The 20,292-nt window shown below is 32.6% G+C and overlaps 2 protein-coding genes and 1 pseudogene across 3 annotated transcripts; all 3 read right to left on the bottom strand.

Annotated features, from left to right (window-relative positions):
- Positions 1 to 1,886: 1,886 nt before the first annotated feature.
- LOC118181654 (uncharacterized) lies at positions 1,887 to 6,640 on the bottom strand (annotated as a pseudogene). The gene is made up of 3 exons (XR_015038600.1): positions 6,522 to 6,640; positions 5,268 to 5,425; positions 1,887 to 4,789 (listed from the first exon to the last, which is right to left on the bottom strand). The product of XR_015038600.1 is annotated as an uncharacterized LOC118181654 (transcript).
- Positions 6,641 to 18,070: 11,430 nt separating this feature from the next.
- On the bottom strand, positions 18,071 to 18,613 carry LOC146993390 (histone-lysine N-methyltransferase SETMAR-like). The gene has a single exon (XM_085808248.1). It carries the CDS (start codon positions 18,611 to 18,613, stop codon positions 18,071 to 18,073), a length of 543 nt encoding a protein of 180 aa, XP_085664374.1.
- A 33-nt stretch (positions 18,614 to 18,646) lies between these two features.
- LOC146993389 (protein GVQW3-like) lies at positions 18,647 to 19,066 on the bottom strand. Its single transcript, XM_085808247.1, has one exon. It carries the CDS (start codon positions 19,064 to 19,066, stop codon positions 18,647 to 18,649), a length of 420 nt encoding a protein of 139 aa, XP_085664373.1.
- Positions 19,067 to 20,292: the final 1,226 nt, after the last annotated feature.

The following is a 20,292-nucleotide window of genomic DNA, read 5'->3' as shown; positions in this document are numbered from 1 at the left end:
TTGGCTTTATAAAACGATTAGTAGATGCTGAATTTTCAAATCATTCAATTAAAAATTAGTTCTGAAAACCAAAACTCCTCAATATCTTAAAAATTTCTGATATGTTGCTTTATCTCATCTATAGACATAATATCATGTTTTCATAAAATCATATTCCTTGAAAATCAGAATTTAAAATTTCATCAAGGAAAATTTACATTTATTAGTCTTAAATATACTCTCAAATGTGTGGAAATTATTATATATATATATGATATAATTAAATACTCTGGCTATGTTAAGAAAGGATTGGTGGACAGACTTCTTGATTTTCAAGTAGAGGATCATAAGGCAATTTTCCATACATTAAATAAGATTGCGGGAATTTTGCAACACAATGAGGTGTATTATTACATTATTCAGTAACTTGAGGTAACAATTTTGTCCATGCAATATTAGCCTGATAAGAATTTAATTTACAGTTTAATTATATTTGTTTGAGTAACTCGTTCAACTTTACCATTAGTTTGAGGCCCGTTAGTAGTTAATAATTGTTTTACATTATGATTTCTTAAAAAGTGCTTAAATTTGGAAGAAGCAGCATTTCTATCACTTAAAATTTTCTTTGGTACTTGAATTTGAAAAATTTGTCTTAAACTATTTATGTAACTATCTGTAGTTACACTTTTAGAAGCAAAAAATCCATATTTAATGAGTAGCATGATCAATAATTAAGTGAATATACATTTTAATATAATTATAATAGTTTAAACCACCAACAGTATCAATAGATAATTCAAAAGGTTCACATTAAACCAAATCTCTTTTGTTTACTTTTCTTATTAAACTGACATACTTCGCAATGTTTACAAAAAATTTTAGCATCTTGGACAGACAATTCCTGACCAATAATATTGACAAGATTAATATGAGCCTTTTAAAGTAATTTAGTACAAAGAGAGATTGCTATTATGATTTTGTATAATCCTTGCTTTTTAATAGTTAACACATCATTAATTTCTTTATACTTAGGATTATATACATTATCTAAATTTTGATGCTCTTTATTTTCTTCTAATGAGAATAAATTAACTTCCAAACTTAAATGTTGACAAATAGGATTTCTAGTTAACATATCAGCTTCAATATTAGTAGAACTATTTTCATATTTTATATCAAAATCATGCATAGATAATTTTAAAGACCATCTAAATAACCTACCTGTAAGATCTTTAATGTTCTTAAGCCAAACTAAAGCAGCGTGATCAGTGTGTACAGTAAAATAATTACTGAGTAAGTATTAATAAAATTTATCTGCATCATCAATACAAAACATTCTAATTCAGTAATTGCATAATTTTGCTCATAAGACCTTAATTTTCTAGAATGAAAACCAATTTGGATGTAGGTTCCCATCCTGGTGCTTCCAACAGCTTCTTCAGATGCATCTACAAACACATAATTACATATGTAAGATATAATAAAATATGATGGCTATGTTAAGAAATAATTGGCGACCTTAAAATTGACTATCCTAAATTTTATTTTCTCCCCCCTCCCCAAGTTCATCTGTTCTCCCAAATTCAAGATCTTTCCAAATTATTCAATTATATTTCCGAATTTCTGGGTTTACGCATCCATATTTCTAACCCTGTGATTAAAATATCATGCATGTAAATATATACACATAGTACCTACTAAGTTTTCTCATCGTACAAACTTCTAATATATCACATATATATAATAATATACAAAGATTACTTAAAAGTAACATCCAAGCATACAGTTTATATTTTAAATGAAAAAATATTTTGATATGAAAAGCATTAACATAAATCTAAATTAATTGCTGGTATGTAATGGACAACTATTGCTGTTACCTATATAAAATAATACAGTACAACAAATGAAGTCTTTAAAATTATTTATTTATATAACATATTTAAATACAATTCCATAATTTTTAATATTTTAATACAGAAACAAGAAATTAAATTACAAAAATAATAAAATTACACATATATTTACTAATGCATGTTTAGAGAGCAATTAAAATTAAAAAAGTGAAATGCACTAAAATTATTTTCAGGCCAAAAAATTATATTGGTACATTTCTAATATATTCTTTGTTTGTTATGCTTACATAGCAAGTGTTTTTAGTTTTCTTTTATCTGAATATTTAGAAAAGCTATCATTTTTGAATTTACAATAATTGTTTAAAAGAGTATTTGTGCATGAGTATATAAGCAGTTGCATAATTTTACGTGACAAATGGTTTTTACAGGAAATAATTTTAATTTCCTTACACATAAGAATTTCTAATATCATAGTGGATATTAAATTACGTTGGTTACATACTTAGAGGAAACTATTTTCATATTCAGGGCTTATGAGCTTCTGTATGACAATAAAATTATGCAGTATTACATTGATGACATCAGCAGATGGGTACTTTAACCCACCTCTATCACAATTATGAATATGTTTGAAATTGGGAGGAATTATTAGTGGTTTTTCAATAACTAAATTACCTCCACAGTCATCACATTTTAGCCTATTCATAACTGAGTGGCAACAATATCCAGCCAAGTATGCAATTAAAGGTAATTTATCAACCATAGTTTCAAGATCATTATCTGTGACATTAATATGCTTGAAATTATGAAAATATTTTACAATAGATTCATGGGAACTATCATTAATCAAATCAAAAGAGTTAGAAAAGTCATCGATAACAATTGTCCCTTTACTTTTCAATATCATAGTTAGATTTAATACAGAACATGCACGTAGTTTGTTTTCTACTTCAAAAACCTGTAGAAGTGATATATGATAATTTGTTCCAGCCATCCTGCGATATAAACTAAAACGACGTTCCAATTCATCTGTCTGAATTTTACCGGGCAAAAAATACGACATGTTGAGTTCACCTAGACAATACCTACACATTTCTATCATACACGTTGTTGTTAATATAAGAGCAGAAAGTGTCTCTTTTGTCAACCTACCCGTATCACTCTTCATTTCTTTCCATTTCATCAACCAATCAAGAAAATTATTTAAAAATACAAACTTCTTGTCTGATTCATTCCATACTAATGGTTTACAGAAGGCATCACAAGAATGTACCCCCTTGTTTGGTGTTTTAACATTCATTATTGAAAACCACGACGAAAATATTTTAATATATGCAGATGTTTTGTGAAAATTTAACAAATTATGCTTTACTCCTAATTCTTTCAGGCCTTGTGATGTTTGATCGTTGAAAATTTGTAAAGCCAGTTTCACACTTTGACGTTCTAAATTTGTAGGCCACAGAGCTTTACGAGATATTGTATATCCATATTTTAACAAATTACCACTTTCAGCTTCATATATATTTTTTAAAGTAAGAAATGAAGAGGTACATACATTATTTGAAGACAAGTCAAAATTTGGAAAATACATAGCTTGTTCAGGGTTTTTCTGGTTTAATCAGTTGTTACGAACACTTTTAATGATATGAACAGAATCAACTGCATAAAACAATGGACGAGTTGCATCAACAGGATGAGGAAATACAAAATTTGATAATGGATTATTAAACAGAGATATACATCTTCTATTAATGGAATTATTGTCACTAACAACAACAATTACTTTGAAACCTATTGCTTCAAGACCAACAATTATTTTTTTCAAAACAGTGAACAAAACTTCAGCTGTCATTTTCTTCGATGGTAATATATGGACAACATCTTTAAAGCAGCACAAAATACTCTGTATCATAAATACATGTGCACTAGAAGCTAAGTTATCAACTTCCTGGCCAATTCCAACAATATCTCCACTTTTGTAGTCAAGAAAAGGTCTGATGTGAATTTCATCCATCATTAATGAAACATATAATTCATGCTCTTTCAGATAGCAAGCTTTTTGCTTAGCATATGCCAAAAACAACATATCATCTGTTTCCTTTTGGGAATTTACATTTAATTTAGAACTTATTTTATGTATAGTACTTGGATGAGGCAAAATTAAATTACCAGATTGTCGGACAAATTTATATGCTTGGGGCGATAACAAATAAAACATAGAAGCTAAAATTAAGGTATTGGATGAATATTGACGATTTTGGGGCTTACATTTTACAAGAGAAAGTTGTTCAATCATGAACTCAAATAAAATTTTATCACCTTCATTTGTGAAACTTAAAAGATTTCATCAGGTTGATTATAATTTCAATCGAATTCATTAAGTCTTTAGTTTCTAACATTTCAATATGATCAAGTATTTCATGAATTTCATTAATATTACTTACTTTTATAGGTAACTCATTATACTTACTACTGATATGAGTCAATAACTTATTTTGAAACGATACAGATAATAAAAGATCTGCAGTAATGTGGACTGCATAAAGCAATTTTACACATCCATCAGTGCATTTTAAATTCAAAAACATCAAGATATTGTCTTTGTGCACAACGTTCCAAAATGTAGAAAATTTATATTGCATACAACAGGTTAAAAGTTCATTAAAGTCTGAAAATGTCCTCGATTTATAATACTCAGCAGCTGATAATTTACTATGAGCAATAGCTTTCATCATGAGGTTTGCTTCTCGTTCCATTTTTTTCTCATTCGGACTTTTTCTCGAACTACCAGCTTGTGAAGATAAATACGATGGACAGCCATCAAATATGCTAGGAAAAGCGCCTTCTTTTAGTTTTGGTCTCTGCAGTGAAGCTTTAATGATTTTCCCATTTTTTTCATTGAAAGCTGATGTTTCCCAGATGAGGTCATCAGGTTGAAAATGTTTATGGCGCACCTATTAAGTAAAAGGAAGACATCATGTAACTAACTTCTTAAAACAACCAACTGTAAAGCAAGATTGAATCACTTTCCTTATAAATAAAAACATTCAAGCTTTGGCAATGCTTTGGGCAGGTTAAATTTTAAATGCATATATGCAAATTAAAATTTTTTTTCAAATATTTAAGGATCAGTTAACACTACATATAAAAAATCTGATCATGACAGCATACGACCTCCTGCCTATTCTATGGCTTATACAGCAACGAGCTTCGAAGTATCATTAGCCCTTGATTGTTTGTAAATTAAATGTAATTTGTTGATTCATCAAATAGAAAACTATACACTGAAGCCTATTTATACATGTTGGCGGGAGGTAAAAATACATGTTGGCGGGAGGTAAACATCAGCTTGCAGAAAGTTTCCATAGCAGACTAAGAATATTCTACCAACAATTTATTGAATCTTAATAAATTAATTAGGATTACACCTACCCGAGAATATGGAGTTGCTGAGAAGTCCTTCCTAGGTATATTTCTTAGCCACCTCTCTCTAAGAGCATCATTTTTGGGAAAGGAAAATGTATGCACCTTTTCAGTACCTTTATAATTTCCCCGACAACCAGTTACACAGCATTTAAATGGCATATTTTCTGTAAAAACAGTACAAAAATCAGTTATATAAATACTAAATGTTATAACAATTTAAATTTGCATAATTATACATTGAAATTCGATACACCATAAACCAACGGTGGAGAATTTCAAATTTCATTCAAACATTTGAATAAATGAGACTTCAAGAAATTCGTATCTGAAGAACATCTAAGCTTCTATTAAGATATCTATTATTATACTGAAATTATTACTTGCATCAATGATGATAATTTTGATATTTAAAACATGCTGAAACAGTCAAATGAAAATAATATCAAACTTCAGGCGAATCATGTTTAGAATATTTAGAATATTGAACAGTAAAATATATACGTGAAATCTGAAGAAAGACTTTGTTTGGTAAACTAAACACTATTTATGGAATGTTAAGATGAATTTACTGCTTTAATATTTAAATACATTGTATGCAAATACACAGTATAAATTTAGAAACCACATAAAATACATCTTTCAATAGTGATAAGTTAATACATAATTAAACTCACAAAACAAACGTTTTTACTACTGTTCTTCAAATACTGAACGCTTTGATCACATAACTTTAAAAGTTTGCCATTCTCACTTATACTTACACTCATTATACAATGCACTCACATATTAGCTATACATATTAGCTATTATATTTATTCTACACACTTACATATTAGCGTACATACGTTTGTTAACTGATATACGTAATTATTAATTTAACTAGATTTATTGTATAGGTTTACTTTCAATTACATTTTTAAAAACTGTTAAGCTTTGTATAAATGATTAGGTTAAAAATTCGTAAAACAGTAATGAAATAATAAAAAAAAAACTTTTATAAAAGAAAATACGTAACATTAGATACTGCACACATAAAATTAAAACTTCGGTGATGCACTTAAACAAAATATATTAAGTAAATTCAGAAATAAGATTAATAATAATAATAATGGCTAATCAATACGGAGATAAACATAATAAGTATACGTGTGTTACTAATAATTAAGCAATTAATACTTAATTTAATTCAACATTAGTAATAGCAAGCGTTTATTTCAATGAACAAAATATAAAGTTACATTTCAATAAATACGAACTTACCAAGTATTTCTTCTCCCCGACAGCACGTGCTAACATTCCAGTCTATGTACACCGCAAAGCAATGGCTTCCCAATTGAGAATCCAAACCTCGAGAACATCACGTGGGCCTACTAACTTTGACGTCACACTTGTTTCTACAACCTGTCCATTGGCTTTATAATCTAGGAGGCACTGATACTGCACGTGTAACGATGAGGCTGCTTGAATCATTTCGAACAATTCTGTCACTCTATAGTTCGGACCTAGCTCCATCCGACTTCTATTTGATTTCTCATCTGAAGAAATTTCTTGCCGGCCAGCATTTTGTAAGTGATGATAATATCTAGATATACGTCCAGAACTGGTTCGGGTCACAACCGGCCGAATTGTACGAAGCAGGTCTATTGTAATTACAGAGTTACAAAGTACAAGGTTATAAGGTACAATGACAAGGGATTAATGTAATTAGTTCCAAGATATGACATATTCTTTGATTCGCATGGTGAATATGTCGAAAAGTAGTTTAAGTTGTGTAGATTTTTCTATAATAAATATAAATAAAGTCAAATTGCTAATGTTGTTAATACCCAAGTGGTACTTACGTTTTGGATGAACCTTGTATTAATAAAGCTGGGAACTAGACATAATGATAAAAGTAATCATGCTCTTTAAAAGGTTTTTTTAACTTTCAGTATATGTGAGGGGAGGATGGGCGGACAGCTAAATTTTAAATAAGGAGTATTATTTTTCACTGTTCATAGACACTTAAGTTATAAATCAGGAATATAAGAATTTAGTATAATTTTCTTTGCAAAAAATCTTTAATTTTCAAATAGAAACTCAAACTCAATCACTTTTTGAAAAGCCATTCAACCTTTTTCAGGATTTGGAGAACTAAAAATTCCGCATGAAATTCTGTTTGGGTGAGAAAATTCACTAATGAGGAATTCTCTAGTGCTGATCAACTGCATAATATAACTAAATTTTATTATAAGTACATCCATTATATGTACACACACACACACGCACACACACATACACCGTGTCCAAAGATTTCTTTATCCAGCCTTTATTTTCGAAACCTTTAGTCATAGTCATATAATACTAACTTACAAAAAAAAATATTTTAAATGACGGAAATATTCATGTTTTGGTATTTTTAACTAAAAAAAGAAAATCCATTTCGAATTCTAACGTTTTATGCGTTCCCTACATCCTTAAATTTATATTTAGGAAAATGTTATTATAAAAGCACGGTATGAAACGTGTGGCTCCCGTACGAAAAAAATTTATCAAGATATTTAGCTTTAACGTTGGATATCATATTCACGGACCGTACATAAACTAAAGAGCTAAATATTTGTATTTGTATTTAACTAAAGTGTTGCTGCTGAGAAAAAACTTCTGATGTTAATAGATTAAGTGATGAGCATTGATGAATATAATTTGTTTCAAACTAGAGATGTTTTTCACAGAATCTTTCAGAATTCTTGTTATAGAAAATAATGGCAGGCTTCGGTATTGCCATACCATCAACTCTTAACATAGTTTGCATAAATTAAAAATTAAAAATATTCCTAGTTTACTGAATTTTTTCTATGATTTTCAAATTAGGATTCCAAAGTAAGAAAATTGCATAAGAATATTAATAACATATTTCGAACGTTTCAAAATTTATGAGATACTTGCCTGAAAATACTTACGGCATACCATTTGTAGCAAAATTATAAAATAAAGAATGTTACGCACAAGTAAATCACAAGAGAATATTACTGAATGATATTTTAGGTGGAAAACATTAACCTCGAACTGTTCTAATTTATTTATTAACTGACCCTCAAGACGAGTAGAAAACGGCGTCAAATATCGCAGATTTTTTTAATGAAATATTTGTTTCAGTTTCTGTCGTATGGGAATAAAATTTCCTGTACTGTGCGTTTCAAAATGAGTATAAAACTTTAATAAGATGTATGGACTAAAAAGCCGCATAAAAGGTTTCGTAATTTGCCCAAAATTGATTCTTTCTAATTTGAGATTACCAAAACATGAACATTTGCTTTATTTAAAATATTTGTGTAACTATATGTCTATGACCAACGGTTGCGACAACAAAGGACAGGGTAAGGCCTTTTGTAGACCACGGTTTGTGTGTATTTTCAATTTTTCTGATAATGTTTTCAGAGAACTAACTCCCCTAAATTTTAAAATGGATTCGTCCACTTAGTGATTGTTTTCATTTTGCTAACAAAAAGGCAAACCCACACAAACTACCTGCGCCGAACTTTCCCTTCTAAATGTTAAACTTTACGCAAGCCTAATACAAGAACAGAATCATCATAGCGAAGTAAGCACGAGTTGACATTCAGTCTACGATTTCACTGAATCAGCTGCACATTTACCTTCTCTATTTATGCATGATTTGATGCCTAAGGAGTAGCAGAGACAATGATAAGAAGATAATAACGGGCGATATTCAGTTAAAGGGAAATAGAAATGAAGATATCGTATTAGATAATGTTAATATTGCTATGTATTCTTATTGAGAAGTAGATTTGTTTTAAATAAGTAATATTGCGATAGTTAGCTGTAGTTTATCCATGATTACTATTCATTCACTATGTTCTTACTATAACCACGTCCTTCGGAAGTTAAACTATTCGCATAATTTTCCCCTCTCGACTTTTGGGCGATAAAAATTAATGAAAAGAGGCGAAAATACGCGAGAAATTTGGTTTATACTTTATACATAGAGACCAGTGGTTCTTAACCTGTGGTGCGTGTACGTGAGGGGTGAGAGAGAGCATTTCCAAGGGTACCAGATAAATTTCAAACAATAAAAAATATATACGAAGGAGGGGAACGTGCATGTTACAAATAGTACCGATTAGAATATAAGCAAAACCAATCTGTGGCAGCGGCGATGATAATTCGTCACGTCATATCGTGACGTTTCATGGTTTCATTTTCATCTCACGTTACATACAAGGAAAGGCTGTTGCTCAACACATCGTGCTTGTCATCAGTCGTCAGTACATGCAGTTAATGTAGTCACATTGTCACATGCAGTACAGAAATTTGTTGAGATGTGTTCGCATACTATGAATAGGAACGTAAACGAGGTTTGTAAAAATATTACTTCAATTAATTAATAATGTTTTGTAGTATTTATTGAAATTAAATCAATTTACCCATCGATAAAAATTTATATCAATTAATTTAAATTTTTAAATTGTAGTAAACTTCGTTATGTAGAAAAAGCGTCAATGGAAAGACAATAATGTCTCTATGGATTCACTTGTACAACAGAAAAAGATGGTACCCCAACGGCCACAATATATTTTAGGTTGTAAAATATTTTCCAGCTCCAATCTTAAACCCTCAAAAATGTTAGAATATTTCAGTAATCAGCATGAGGGTGAATCTATTGGATATAGTCTTTAACATCTTGAAATCTAAAGAAAGCACGATTTGATGCCAGCGGTACTATTACAAAATTTAACTATACAGCAGTTTAAAAGCCTTTCCGTATAAGCTTGAAATTGAAAAAAATTGTTCGGTTCTGATGCACAAAGGAAAATTCAACAAATTCCACTATCGAGTGATGCGATTCGATCGCACATTGAAGATCTCAAAAGTAAACTTTCTCTCCTTTGACACCAGTTTACCGAAAACCCATATATTTTCTGAAAGCTTATATCACAAGTAGAAAACTGTGAAGTTTTAGGGACAGAGGGACAAGCGTTTAGGAGCTATAGGACCCAAAAAGTATCATTAAAGTGTGTATTTAGGTGGACATATTCCCGTAATGACGTCTCTATTTCTTGTATATTCATGCATTGTCTGCTACCGAAATACCTGATGTTAAAGTCTTACAAAAAGAACTGGTACCAGAAGGATGTATGGGAAAGATCCAGCTCTAGATATTCATTTCTTCAGACATTGTAACAATTCTTTTGTTCGTTACATAATGGACACAATTATTATCGCGACCGAGCACATTTGACATAGCAATAGTTTTTTTCTGGCCCTGCAGACTTTTCAGTATATCATTTCAACGGTCATCGTTTCAAGAACTTGATTAAGTATGCTTTTTATTAGTATACTTGGACTTATTAGGACTTTATTAGGACTTTTTATTAGGACTTATTAGGACTTTACTCGGATTTTTATTAGGATTTTAAGGGCGAATACTTGGACGATGAAACTGGAATGTGCTTTGCGCCGATGGATTAATGCTTCGATTTCACTGACAAATGATGAGTGTGCAAAATATAAGGCTATTGCTTTTGTGATATGTCCCCAATGTTAACTGTCTTTCTGCCCGTCTGAATGTTTATTTTATGAATTGCACATTGATTGTTTCTTGTAATACATTTTGTTTGAAGTCGATAACAAGTCACATTTTCAATATCCCAACGTATAGTGTTTCTTTTCAACGAGTGGTGTTTTCTTTATATTGAGATCTCCACCTTCTTACCACATTAGTAGTTCACATAAGTACGTGAAACGAGCATTTTCGCGACGTTTGGTGTCATGTTTCCAACTTTTTACTGATACTTTGTGGGTCCTATAGCTCCTAAACGCTTGTCCCTCTACCCCTAAGATTTCACAGTTTTTCTTCTTGTGACATAAGTTTTCAGAAAACGTGTTTCCGGAAAACCAATATCAAAGGAGAGAAGGTTTACTTGCCAGTACTGACATTTTGTAGAGACATTAGGAATTTTTTGGAAGCAGGCAAGATGAAAAATTACCAACGCCTTCGCCGAGAATCGAACCACGGACCTCTGGAATACGCGCCCAGGGTGTATACCAACACACCACGAAGGCATGCGAAGAAGGCAGGAGAAATACCTTATAATTTTGCTCAAAATAGTAGAAGATATCAAATACAGCCCTCTAAAAGTAAGCATCCAACTGCACAAGTCAACTGATGTTGATAATTGCAGTCAGGTTATCAGGTTCAATGTTCCTTCTAACCTTCTTCGGAAACATGCAAGGACCTGACTCGGAACAGAAAGCTATGTTCAAAACTGTGGGAAGTAAACAGGATGCACAAGAAGGGTATACAAAACCCTTTATTTTTCTCTATTTACAATGACTTCCGTACTTCGGAATACACCAACCCGCTACTTGGGGTCAAAACGTAAAAGTATAAAAATAAAACTAAACTCTAATTTAACTTTAGAATAATAAACGTGGAAGATTGGCCTTATATTAATAGGAAGCGTATGTAGTACAGAGAACTGTGAACACTACAATACGTTTAAATTTATCAAGAGGATTAAAACCTCTGGCCTGGAAGGCAACAAGCAACTGCGTAACTTCTAAGGTAAGCGGCCTGCTTCGACTCACTGCTTCCTCTCTCTCGCTTGGCAAAAAGCCACAACTTAAATACTTGGCGTTCGCCAGACAAACTTTGCATAAAAACCTTAACGCTTATAATTCTGGCCGGAAGTAGAAAATAAGAAGTGATAGTAAAGATTTAAAATAAAATAAACGTTAGTAAAACTTAAGATCCTTACAAGGTATTAGCATTTTCGCAATACATTAAAGAAAATTAAGTACTAGAAAATTTCCTGTTTTGTGAACCGCTTAATTCGACAAAAGGCACTGATGCCGACAAAAGGCTCCTGCAAGGATGGGCAAAAATTCTGAATTTATTTCATATATTAAGAGAGAAATACCTTAAGTTAGAATACTGCACTATATGTTACATCGTCATACACTTGCATCGAAACCTTTGTCACAGAATTTGAAACTCTATCTAACTACAGTAGTGAATGTAGTTAAGTACATCCGAGGACGAGCGCTTGGATCATCGTATTTTTCTTGCTTTGTGCGAAGAAATCTGTGCTGTTCATACTATGCTTCTTTACGTTACGGAAATACGGTAGCTCTCTTGCATACTGACCAGAGATTTTAATTGCGTGAAGAAATTATACAGTTTCTTACTAACCAAAATATAAAATTTAGTGGAAGCTTTTGGAAATAGAGACGCAGTGCTTCGGCTAACCTACATAGCAGATATATTTAACCGCATGAATGAAGTAAGCACTTCTTTGCAAGGATTTGGCAAGAACATAAAAACAGCTGGTGAAAAATTAAAACTTTGGAGACGTCAAGTAGAACATAGGAATTCATCAAACTTTCCTTTGATGGATTCAGTCGCTTTGGAAAACGAAAAAATAATAATGACACCAAAAATTATAATACACCTCCAGCAATTGAGTTAATCATTTGATGGATACTTTTCCGCAAGAAATGCTAGCAAAATTAATAGATGGATACTCAGTCCATTTCTGTTTGATGCAAATTCAATGGACGACAACGGTTTTTGAAAAGATCTTACCGAAATGCGAGTATGGAAATGGAATTCGAAAATCTAGATTTAGAATAGTTCTGGTGTAAACAGTTAGAAACTTACCACAACTGTCAAAAGTGGCATTACAGACACATTTACCATTTGACAGCACCTATAGCTTTGTGAAATGGAATTTTCAGCACTTGCGCATCAAAACAAAAGCCAGAAATTACTTAAATGCATCTGAGGACTTGCCTCGTTTTAATAAAATTATTATGAATAAACAACAACAAACTAGCCGTTAAAACTTAAACATTGCTTTTTATGTTATATGGTAAAATATATTGTAAACAAACGGCATTTGCCAATGCAATAAATGTTTTTTTCTTAAATAAAAAATATACACACATTTTTAAAGAGGGTGGGACAGCTTATTTTCAGATTCAAGGGGTGCTGACCACTAAAAAGGTAAAGAACCGCTGATGTAGACGTATAAAAATACATATGTACACCGAGTCAAAAAAAAAGAGGGGGGATAATTTTACTGTCTCTCATTCTATTGGACCGATTGACGTAATTCAAAGTGCGTTTTCCATGCCTTAAATGCGCTACTCGGGACATATTACATTAGATTTATATATAGCATTATTCTAACCATGGAGGTAAGAATAAAAGGAGGGGGCCAACCCTGCACTACCGATTGAAGCAGTGCTACCAGACTTTGGTATCTAGATGGGGTGTTTTTTGTTTACATCCAATGTATCCTTGACAGCGCTTTCACGTTATTTCCATACACGACAGTTTCGTACAAATCGAAAAGCGGGAACACTTCCCCATAAAAGAAGCACTCATTCTTGGATGGATAATAGCAAAATATGTATAGTTTAGAGGCATTTAACGCAAAGATGACATCTTGGTTATTTTTCGTTAACCTGCAACACCGATTTTTGATTAGAGTTTGTTTTATAAAATTCTAAGCTACTGGATTACAAAAATATAGATTTTAGCAAAAATGTTTTGGATAAAGAATGAAAAATACTTTACCTTAAAAACTGTATACGTCTTTCGATACCCTTGATAGAGTATTCACTACTTTTATTTTATGTTCCAAATATCAAAATATTTTAAATAAAGGACAGTTTTGTCATCCACATAATACTGTAGCATGTACTTTTTAAAAATTTTTAGGGGAGAGGCTTAATAGTTGCTCATTTTAAACTAATCATTTTATTTTTACGAAAATGAAAAATATTAAATACATATTACATATGGGTATTTATGCATATCCTTGTAAAAAGCACACATTTTCCTTTAACAAAATGCGCAAATATGTATGAAATTATTTATAAATGCATTTGGAAATGAAGGATTTATTCATTCTTAAACTCCTTTGAAAGTTACTGTGAAGAAATCTAGTTATTGAATATAACAGCCTTAAGATTTAAATGAAATTCTGTTGACAAATATGTATATAAAGTATTTAAGTAAGAATTATTTGTACTGAAAAGCAATTTGTTAAAAGGTGTAAAGTCTATGAAATGCATACTTAAGGAAGTAGTAAAGAAGAATTTTTAGAATACGTGTTGTTGAAATTTATGCATATCCTTGTAAAAAGCACACATTTGTTGAGATAATTATGTTATAAGTTGAGATAATTATGAATATTATCTCAACTTATAACAGCCTTAAGATTTAAATGAAATTCTGTTGACAAATATGTATATAAAGTATTTAAGTAAGAATTATTTGTACTGAAAAGCAATTTGTTAAAAGGTGTAAAGTCTATGAAATGCATACTTAAGGAAGTAGTAAAGAAGAATTTTTAGAATACGTGTTGTTGAAATTTATGCATATCCTTGTAAAAAGCACACATTTGTTGAGATAATTATGTTATAAGTTGAAATAATTATGAATATTATCTCAACTTATAACAGCGTTAAGATTTAATTGAAATTCTGTTGACAAATATGTATATAAAATATTTAAGTAAGAATTATTTGTACTGAAAAGCAATTTGTTAAAAGGTGTAAAGTCTATGAAATGCATACTTAAAGAAGTAGTAAAGAAGAATTTTTAGAATACGTGTTGTTGAAATTAAGAGTAAAAAAAATTTGATAAGTATTAAAAGAACTATTTTCTTACATTTTATAATAACTTAGTTACAAGTTTTAAATAATATATTTTTTTTTTTAAATCCTTTTTTTATTCCCTTTCAGAAATATTCATAGAAAGTTAATTGCATGGAAATCAGCAATAATATTTAACGTACTTCACTATTAAAATAAAAGGTGCTCTAATTTGACATGAACCGACCAGAGCTTTAATTATAAATTTACTCAGAGTTTATATTTAAAAGATGCCCCAAAATCTGAAAAATAGTCTCATATTTGAGAAAGTATTTCAAGAAGAAGCTCTGTAAATAGAAAAGAAATTATGCGTAATTTTAATATTAATAATACAAGACTTTGATCCTAATTTTTGTTATCCTTAAAAGAATAAAATCGAATTACCTTAATTTTTTCTGATGTAATTAACGAAAAGTTGTGAAAACATTTCATTCAAATTAAACTTTTCGGAGCAAACTGCTCTGGGAAAAGTATAGCATTTAATTCCGTTCAGAATGAAATGTTATTTAAAAATATATTCTTTTCACATACTTAGGACTCTTAAATATTTTCTAAAAAGAAAATATGTACATTTATCCGTATATTTATGACGTAATTACAAATGTTTACATTTGATCATATCAAAATCCATTGATCTTAATGGCAAGTCACTGAATGTTTTGGTCTTCACGAGGGGATTACCATTGCTCATTGTTGTTGTCTTGTCCATATTATATGGAACAATGGTTGCCAGAGCCTACTCCACAGGCTGCGCTTCTATTTTCCACTCCCAGTTTTGAGGGAGAGCACCCCAGGGGAGGGATCCGGGGAGTCTCCCAGCCCTCTCTCCTTCCACCAATCCACACGAGAGGACTTTCGGCTCGCGGCATATTTAGAGTGCTGCATGCTGCATGCCGCACCGTGTGATACTTCTTTGGCAATATGAAGCAACTCCAATGATGGAACACAGAAAAAACTTTATTTAGCACTCAAATGGCGACATACAAAACAAGAAGAAAAAAGAATACTAACATTTAAAAATAAATTACATTCTTCGTGCGAGAGTCGCACGTGGCCCTCGAGTTTGGTTTCAAATATTGCCATTCACAAATACCTTAATGTTCATCTATTTAAATTATTTAAACTACAAGATTTTAATATTATTTAAAGCTGTTACAACCTCTCCCCCAACGGAGAGACTTTTTCCGAAGGGAAAAGTTCTGTAAAATTCGACAGTTTAATAAGCTCGGCTTGCTCATTTGCTTAAAGAGAAAAGGTAACTTCTCTGATAAGTTTCCAAACTTCAGGCCAAAATTTTTAAGTTTTAAACAAACATTTTTACACCACCTTTAAATAGGAAGAAAATGGACAGTGTTCAAATTAGTCTTCCCTTTTTTTTTTTTTTTTTTTTTTGACGGTGCCTAGATCTCTTCCATGTTGGATCAGTTCCTCGGCTATAATTCACAACAAAGCCTTTCCTCAGTACATTTGTGTCTTTCGGATAATATTCAATTTTCTTTTGTATATTAGTAGCGGCTTTGATATTAAATAAAAAACCGAAAGATGATGATAACGCTGCATCGCAAAATGATTCTCAATATTAATTTCTTTATCGTTTTTCAAATTTTCGTGAAAATCTTCCACGTTTAATTCCGGTGATTTAACTTCTTCTTCAAAGATATCTTTGGATGCTTTATTTTCTTCCTTCATCGGTTCGAAGATCTTCTCTTACGCTATTTTTCTTTTCCTTTGAGCTCTACTAGAGACGGCATTAAAATGGTATCACTAAGTTTACGTTCAAGTGATAAACTAATAAAATAAGGCAGTTCAGTGTTAACAGGAAGTAATAGCCTGATAACACTAATATTATGTTCAGTGATGAACTAATAAAATAGGACAATTCAAAATCAACAGGAAGTTACGTTCAGTGATGAACTAATAAAATAAGGCAATTTAATATCAACAGGAAGTAATAATCTGGTATCACTAATATTACGTTCAGTGATGAACTAATAAAATAAGGCAATTCAATATCAATAGGAAGTAATAACCTGGTATCACTAATATTACGTTCAGTGATGAACTAATAAAATAAAAATACGCACGATTATTCGATCTCGGCCGGTGCCTCCAAAATAATTATGACTGTAATACTTCTTTGGCAATATGAAGCAACTCCAATGATGGAACACAGAAAAAACTTTATTTAGCACTCGAATGGCGACATACAAAACAAGAAGAAAAAAGAATACTAACATTTAAAAATAAATTACATTCTTCGTGCGAGAGTCGCACGTGGCCCTCGAGTTTGGTTTCAAATATTGCCATTCACAAATACCTTAATGTTCATCTATTTAAATTATTTAAACTACAAGATTTTAATATTATTTAAAGCTGTTACAACCGACACTATACATTTACAAACATCAATGTCTTCTCTGGGACTCGAACCCGGGCCTTTCGATACCGTAGTAGGTTTCCCTAGCCACTCAAAGGAGTGTATGGGGAAACCAGTTAGGGGCCTCCCCTCTTACTTCCTACCTCCATGGTTCTAACATAGGTTGTTTTGTGACAAAATCGGACCTTTTTCCTGAAACGACATACTGAAACAAATGAATATCATCGACAACGCGCTCTACCGACGATATAGAGAAAATACTCATTTCAAACACACGCGAGCTGCAGAAGTAGCTGTGACTGTTTGAACTCACTCTTTGAACTTTAAAAACTATTTAATGTAATTCCATTTACAGTTTGATCGTTTTCCTGTATGCTGTTGTTCAGTGTTAATAAAACGTCATTCAAAATTAACTCCTAAAAGGCTAATTGATTCTTTTAAGGACTAATACAAAGAAAATTGGCGTCCAACGTGGGACAGCAGTATAGAGTTGCAAAATGCGTTGAATTTAGTTTTCTTTCAGGATACTTCATATAGATGTTATGATAGCTATTTTGTTATCTTATATGAAAGGAATGGATCTTCTTACCCCAGAGATGCATTGATAACATCTACCCCGATGTGTATAATTAAGATAAGAAATCTATTGAATAATACAAGGGGTGATCAAATGAAAAGGTATGAAACGACGCGGTGGGTACAAATGTAGACTTTATTCAAAATATACACCATAGGCCTGAGCACAACGATTCCACTGATGAACAAGTCACAGGATTCCTTGTTCCCAGAATTCTTGTGGCCATGATGAGACCCAGTCCTTCACAGCGTCCTTGAGTACGCCGTCCGAGTTGAAGCGCTTCCCTTTCAGGTGTTTCTTCAGTGGACCAAACACATGGAAATCGCAGGGCGACATGTCCAGACTGTAGGGCGGATGGTCCAACGTCTCCCACTTGAACTTGTCCAGTTCCATGTGTGTGACTCTGAAGACGTGTGGACGCGCGTTATCATGGAGCAGAACCACACCATCCGTGAGCAGCCCCGGTCTATTGTTTTTGATGAACCTGCGTAGGCGTCGGAGTGTCTCACAGTACACATCGGAGTTAATGGTTTTTCTGTGCTCGAGGAATTCCACAAGTAGCGGACCTTGAACGTTGAAAAAGACGGCGAGCAACACCTTGCCTGCTGACGGCACGGCTTTGAACTTTTTAGGGGGAGGTGACAACGCATGTTTCCACTGCATGCTGTCCCGCTTTGTGTCTGGCTCGTAGTGATGGCACCAGGTCCCATCACCTGTGACGATCCGCTTCATGAAAGCGGGCTCCTCCTGATACCGAAACAGATGTTACAGTGCTAGCCCCATATGCAATTCCTTTTGCTGGTAGGTGAGCTGCTTCGGAACCCAAACGGCACACACCTTCCGATATTGCAACCTGTCGTGAACAATTGCCCTCACGGTTCCATAGCTGACATCCACCTTCACCGCCAACATTCGCAATGTAACACGCTGATCACTTCTCATTAGGTCGTCCACCTTGTCGATGAGATCGCTCGTGATGACAGTGTTTGCCTGGCCTGGTCTCGGGTCATCACCCACACTCTCACGGGCACTCCATTTTCTGACAGATTTGTCAGAGACACATTTCTCCCCGTAAACTGTCTCCATCCGGCGATGAATAGCTGCCGGTTTCTCACCTTCCGCTTTCAGAAATCGGATAACACCTCGCTGCTCCTCAGTCGTCGAATTTTGCAACGCGAACGCCATCCTGTCCTCATACGGACTGCCGAATCATTTGGACGCCATTTTTGATAAGAGCCTCTGCTCTCTCCCGCGCATGCTCCGATCCCAGTCAGAGACTCCAATCGCATCCCGAGATGTCTCTCTATGTTCTTCCATGGCGGAATATGCAAATATTTAACTGTTACGTTTTTACGTCGTTTCGTACCTTTTCATTTGATCACCCCTTGTATTTGATTATTTATGGTATTAGAATTTTAATTGATACTAAGTTTTGGCAAATATGGGAATTGTAAGTATTGTAAACCAGTAGTGTTTATTTCCAGTTATTGCGAAGCTGATTTTTTTTATGACCCTAAGTGCTTAAAATTATCAACGATATCTAAGGACCGAAGGGCGAATTTAAATACATTTAAAATTCAAACAAGTATAAAATTAGAATATTAGGCTTTAACAGCCATAATGTAAACTTTAAATGAGACATTAAGACTGTGCTTAAATTTCACAAAAGACAAAATGTCCTTTTTGGGTAGGGGGAGAAAAGAAGATTTAAATCTCCTTGCCCTTGAATTGGATTTAGTCGCGGCAGACAACCTAAAAGCGGTACAATTAAAAAGAACTCATAATGAAATCTGATAATTATGATGAAGAATTAGTGAAACATATGTTAACTAATATAATAGAAGAAAGACTTGAGAACGAGAAAGAACGCATTGCTCAAGAAGAAGCTGCCAAAGATATCAGCCAAAGAAAAAGAAGAAGAGCGAGCTTATGAATTGGAACGCTTGAGACTTCAACTTGAAGTTCAGAAGACACCCCTCTTCCACTACAGCAGGTCCTGTTGTTGAGATTGAAAAAACCAGTCGGGATCTTGAGATAATTTTACCTAAATATGATCCTAAGGATAATGACATAGCCTTGTTCCTAAATCTTTTTGAGAGACAACTGAAGTTTTTAAAGGTTCCAGAAGAAATTTGGGTTCCCTGTTTAGTGGGATCATTACCAACAGAAATTGGAAAATTGATTGCTCGTGAGCCAGAAGAGGATTCAAGAGATTACCAAAAGATGAAGGAAATGCTCACCGCTGATAAATTCCGACAAATGTTCGCTCTACATCGGAAGAAACCAGAAAGTACTTGGCGTGATTTCTACTTTGAACTGACCAGTTATTTTGAAAATCGGCTTAGAGAATTAAATATTGCAAAATTTGATGATTTGAAGCAGCTCATTATAGCTGAACAAATAAAACAGAT

Source organism: Stegodyphus dumicola, chromosome X1 (genome assembly GCF_044657685.1).
Source record: "Stegodyphus dumicola isolate Sdum_Otavi_A_Nest chromosome X1, ASM4465768v1".
NCBI lineage: Eukaryota > Metazoa > Arthropoda > Arachnida > Araneae > Eresidae > Stegodyphus > Stegodyphus dumicola.
This window is presented reverse-complemented; position numbering and strand designations above follow the sequence as displayed.

Bases quoted from the DNA above. Each gene is read 5' to 3' on its own strand.
- LOC146993390 (XM_085808248.1), bottom strand. From the start codon at position 18,613: ATGAAGCGGATCGTCACAGGTGATGGGACCTGGTGCCATCACTACGAG.
- LOC146993389 (XM_085808247.1), bottom strand. From the start codon at position 19,066: ATGGCGTTCGCGTTGCAAAATTCGACGACTGAGGAGCAGCGAGGTGTT.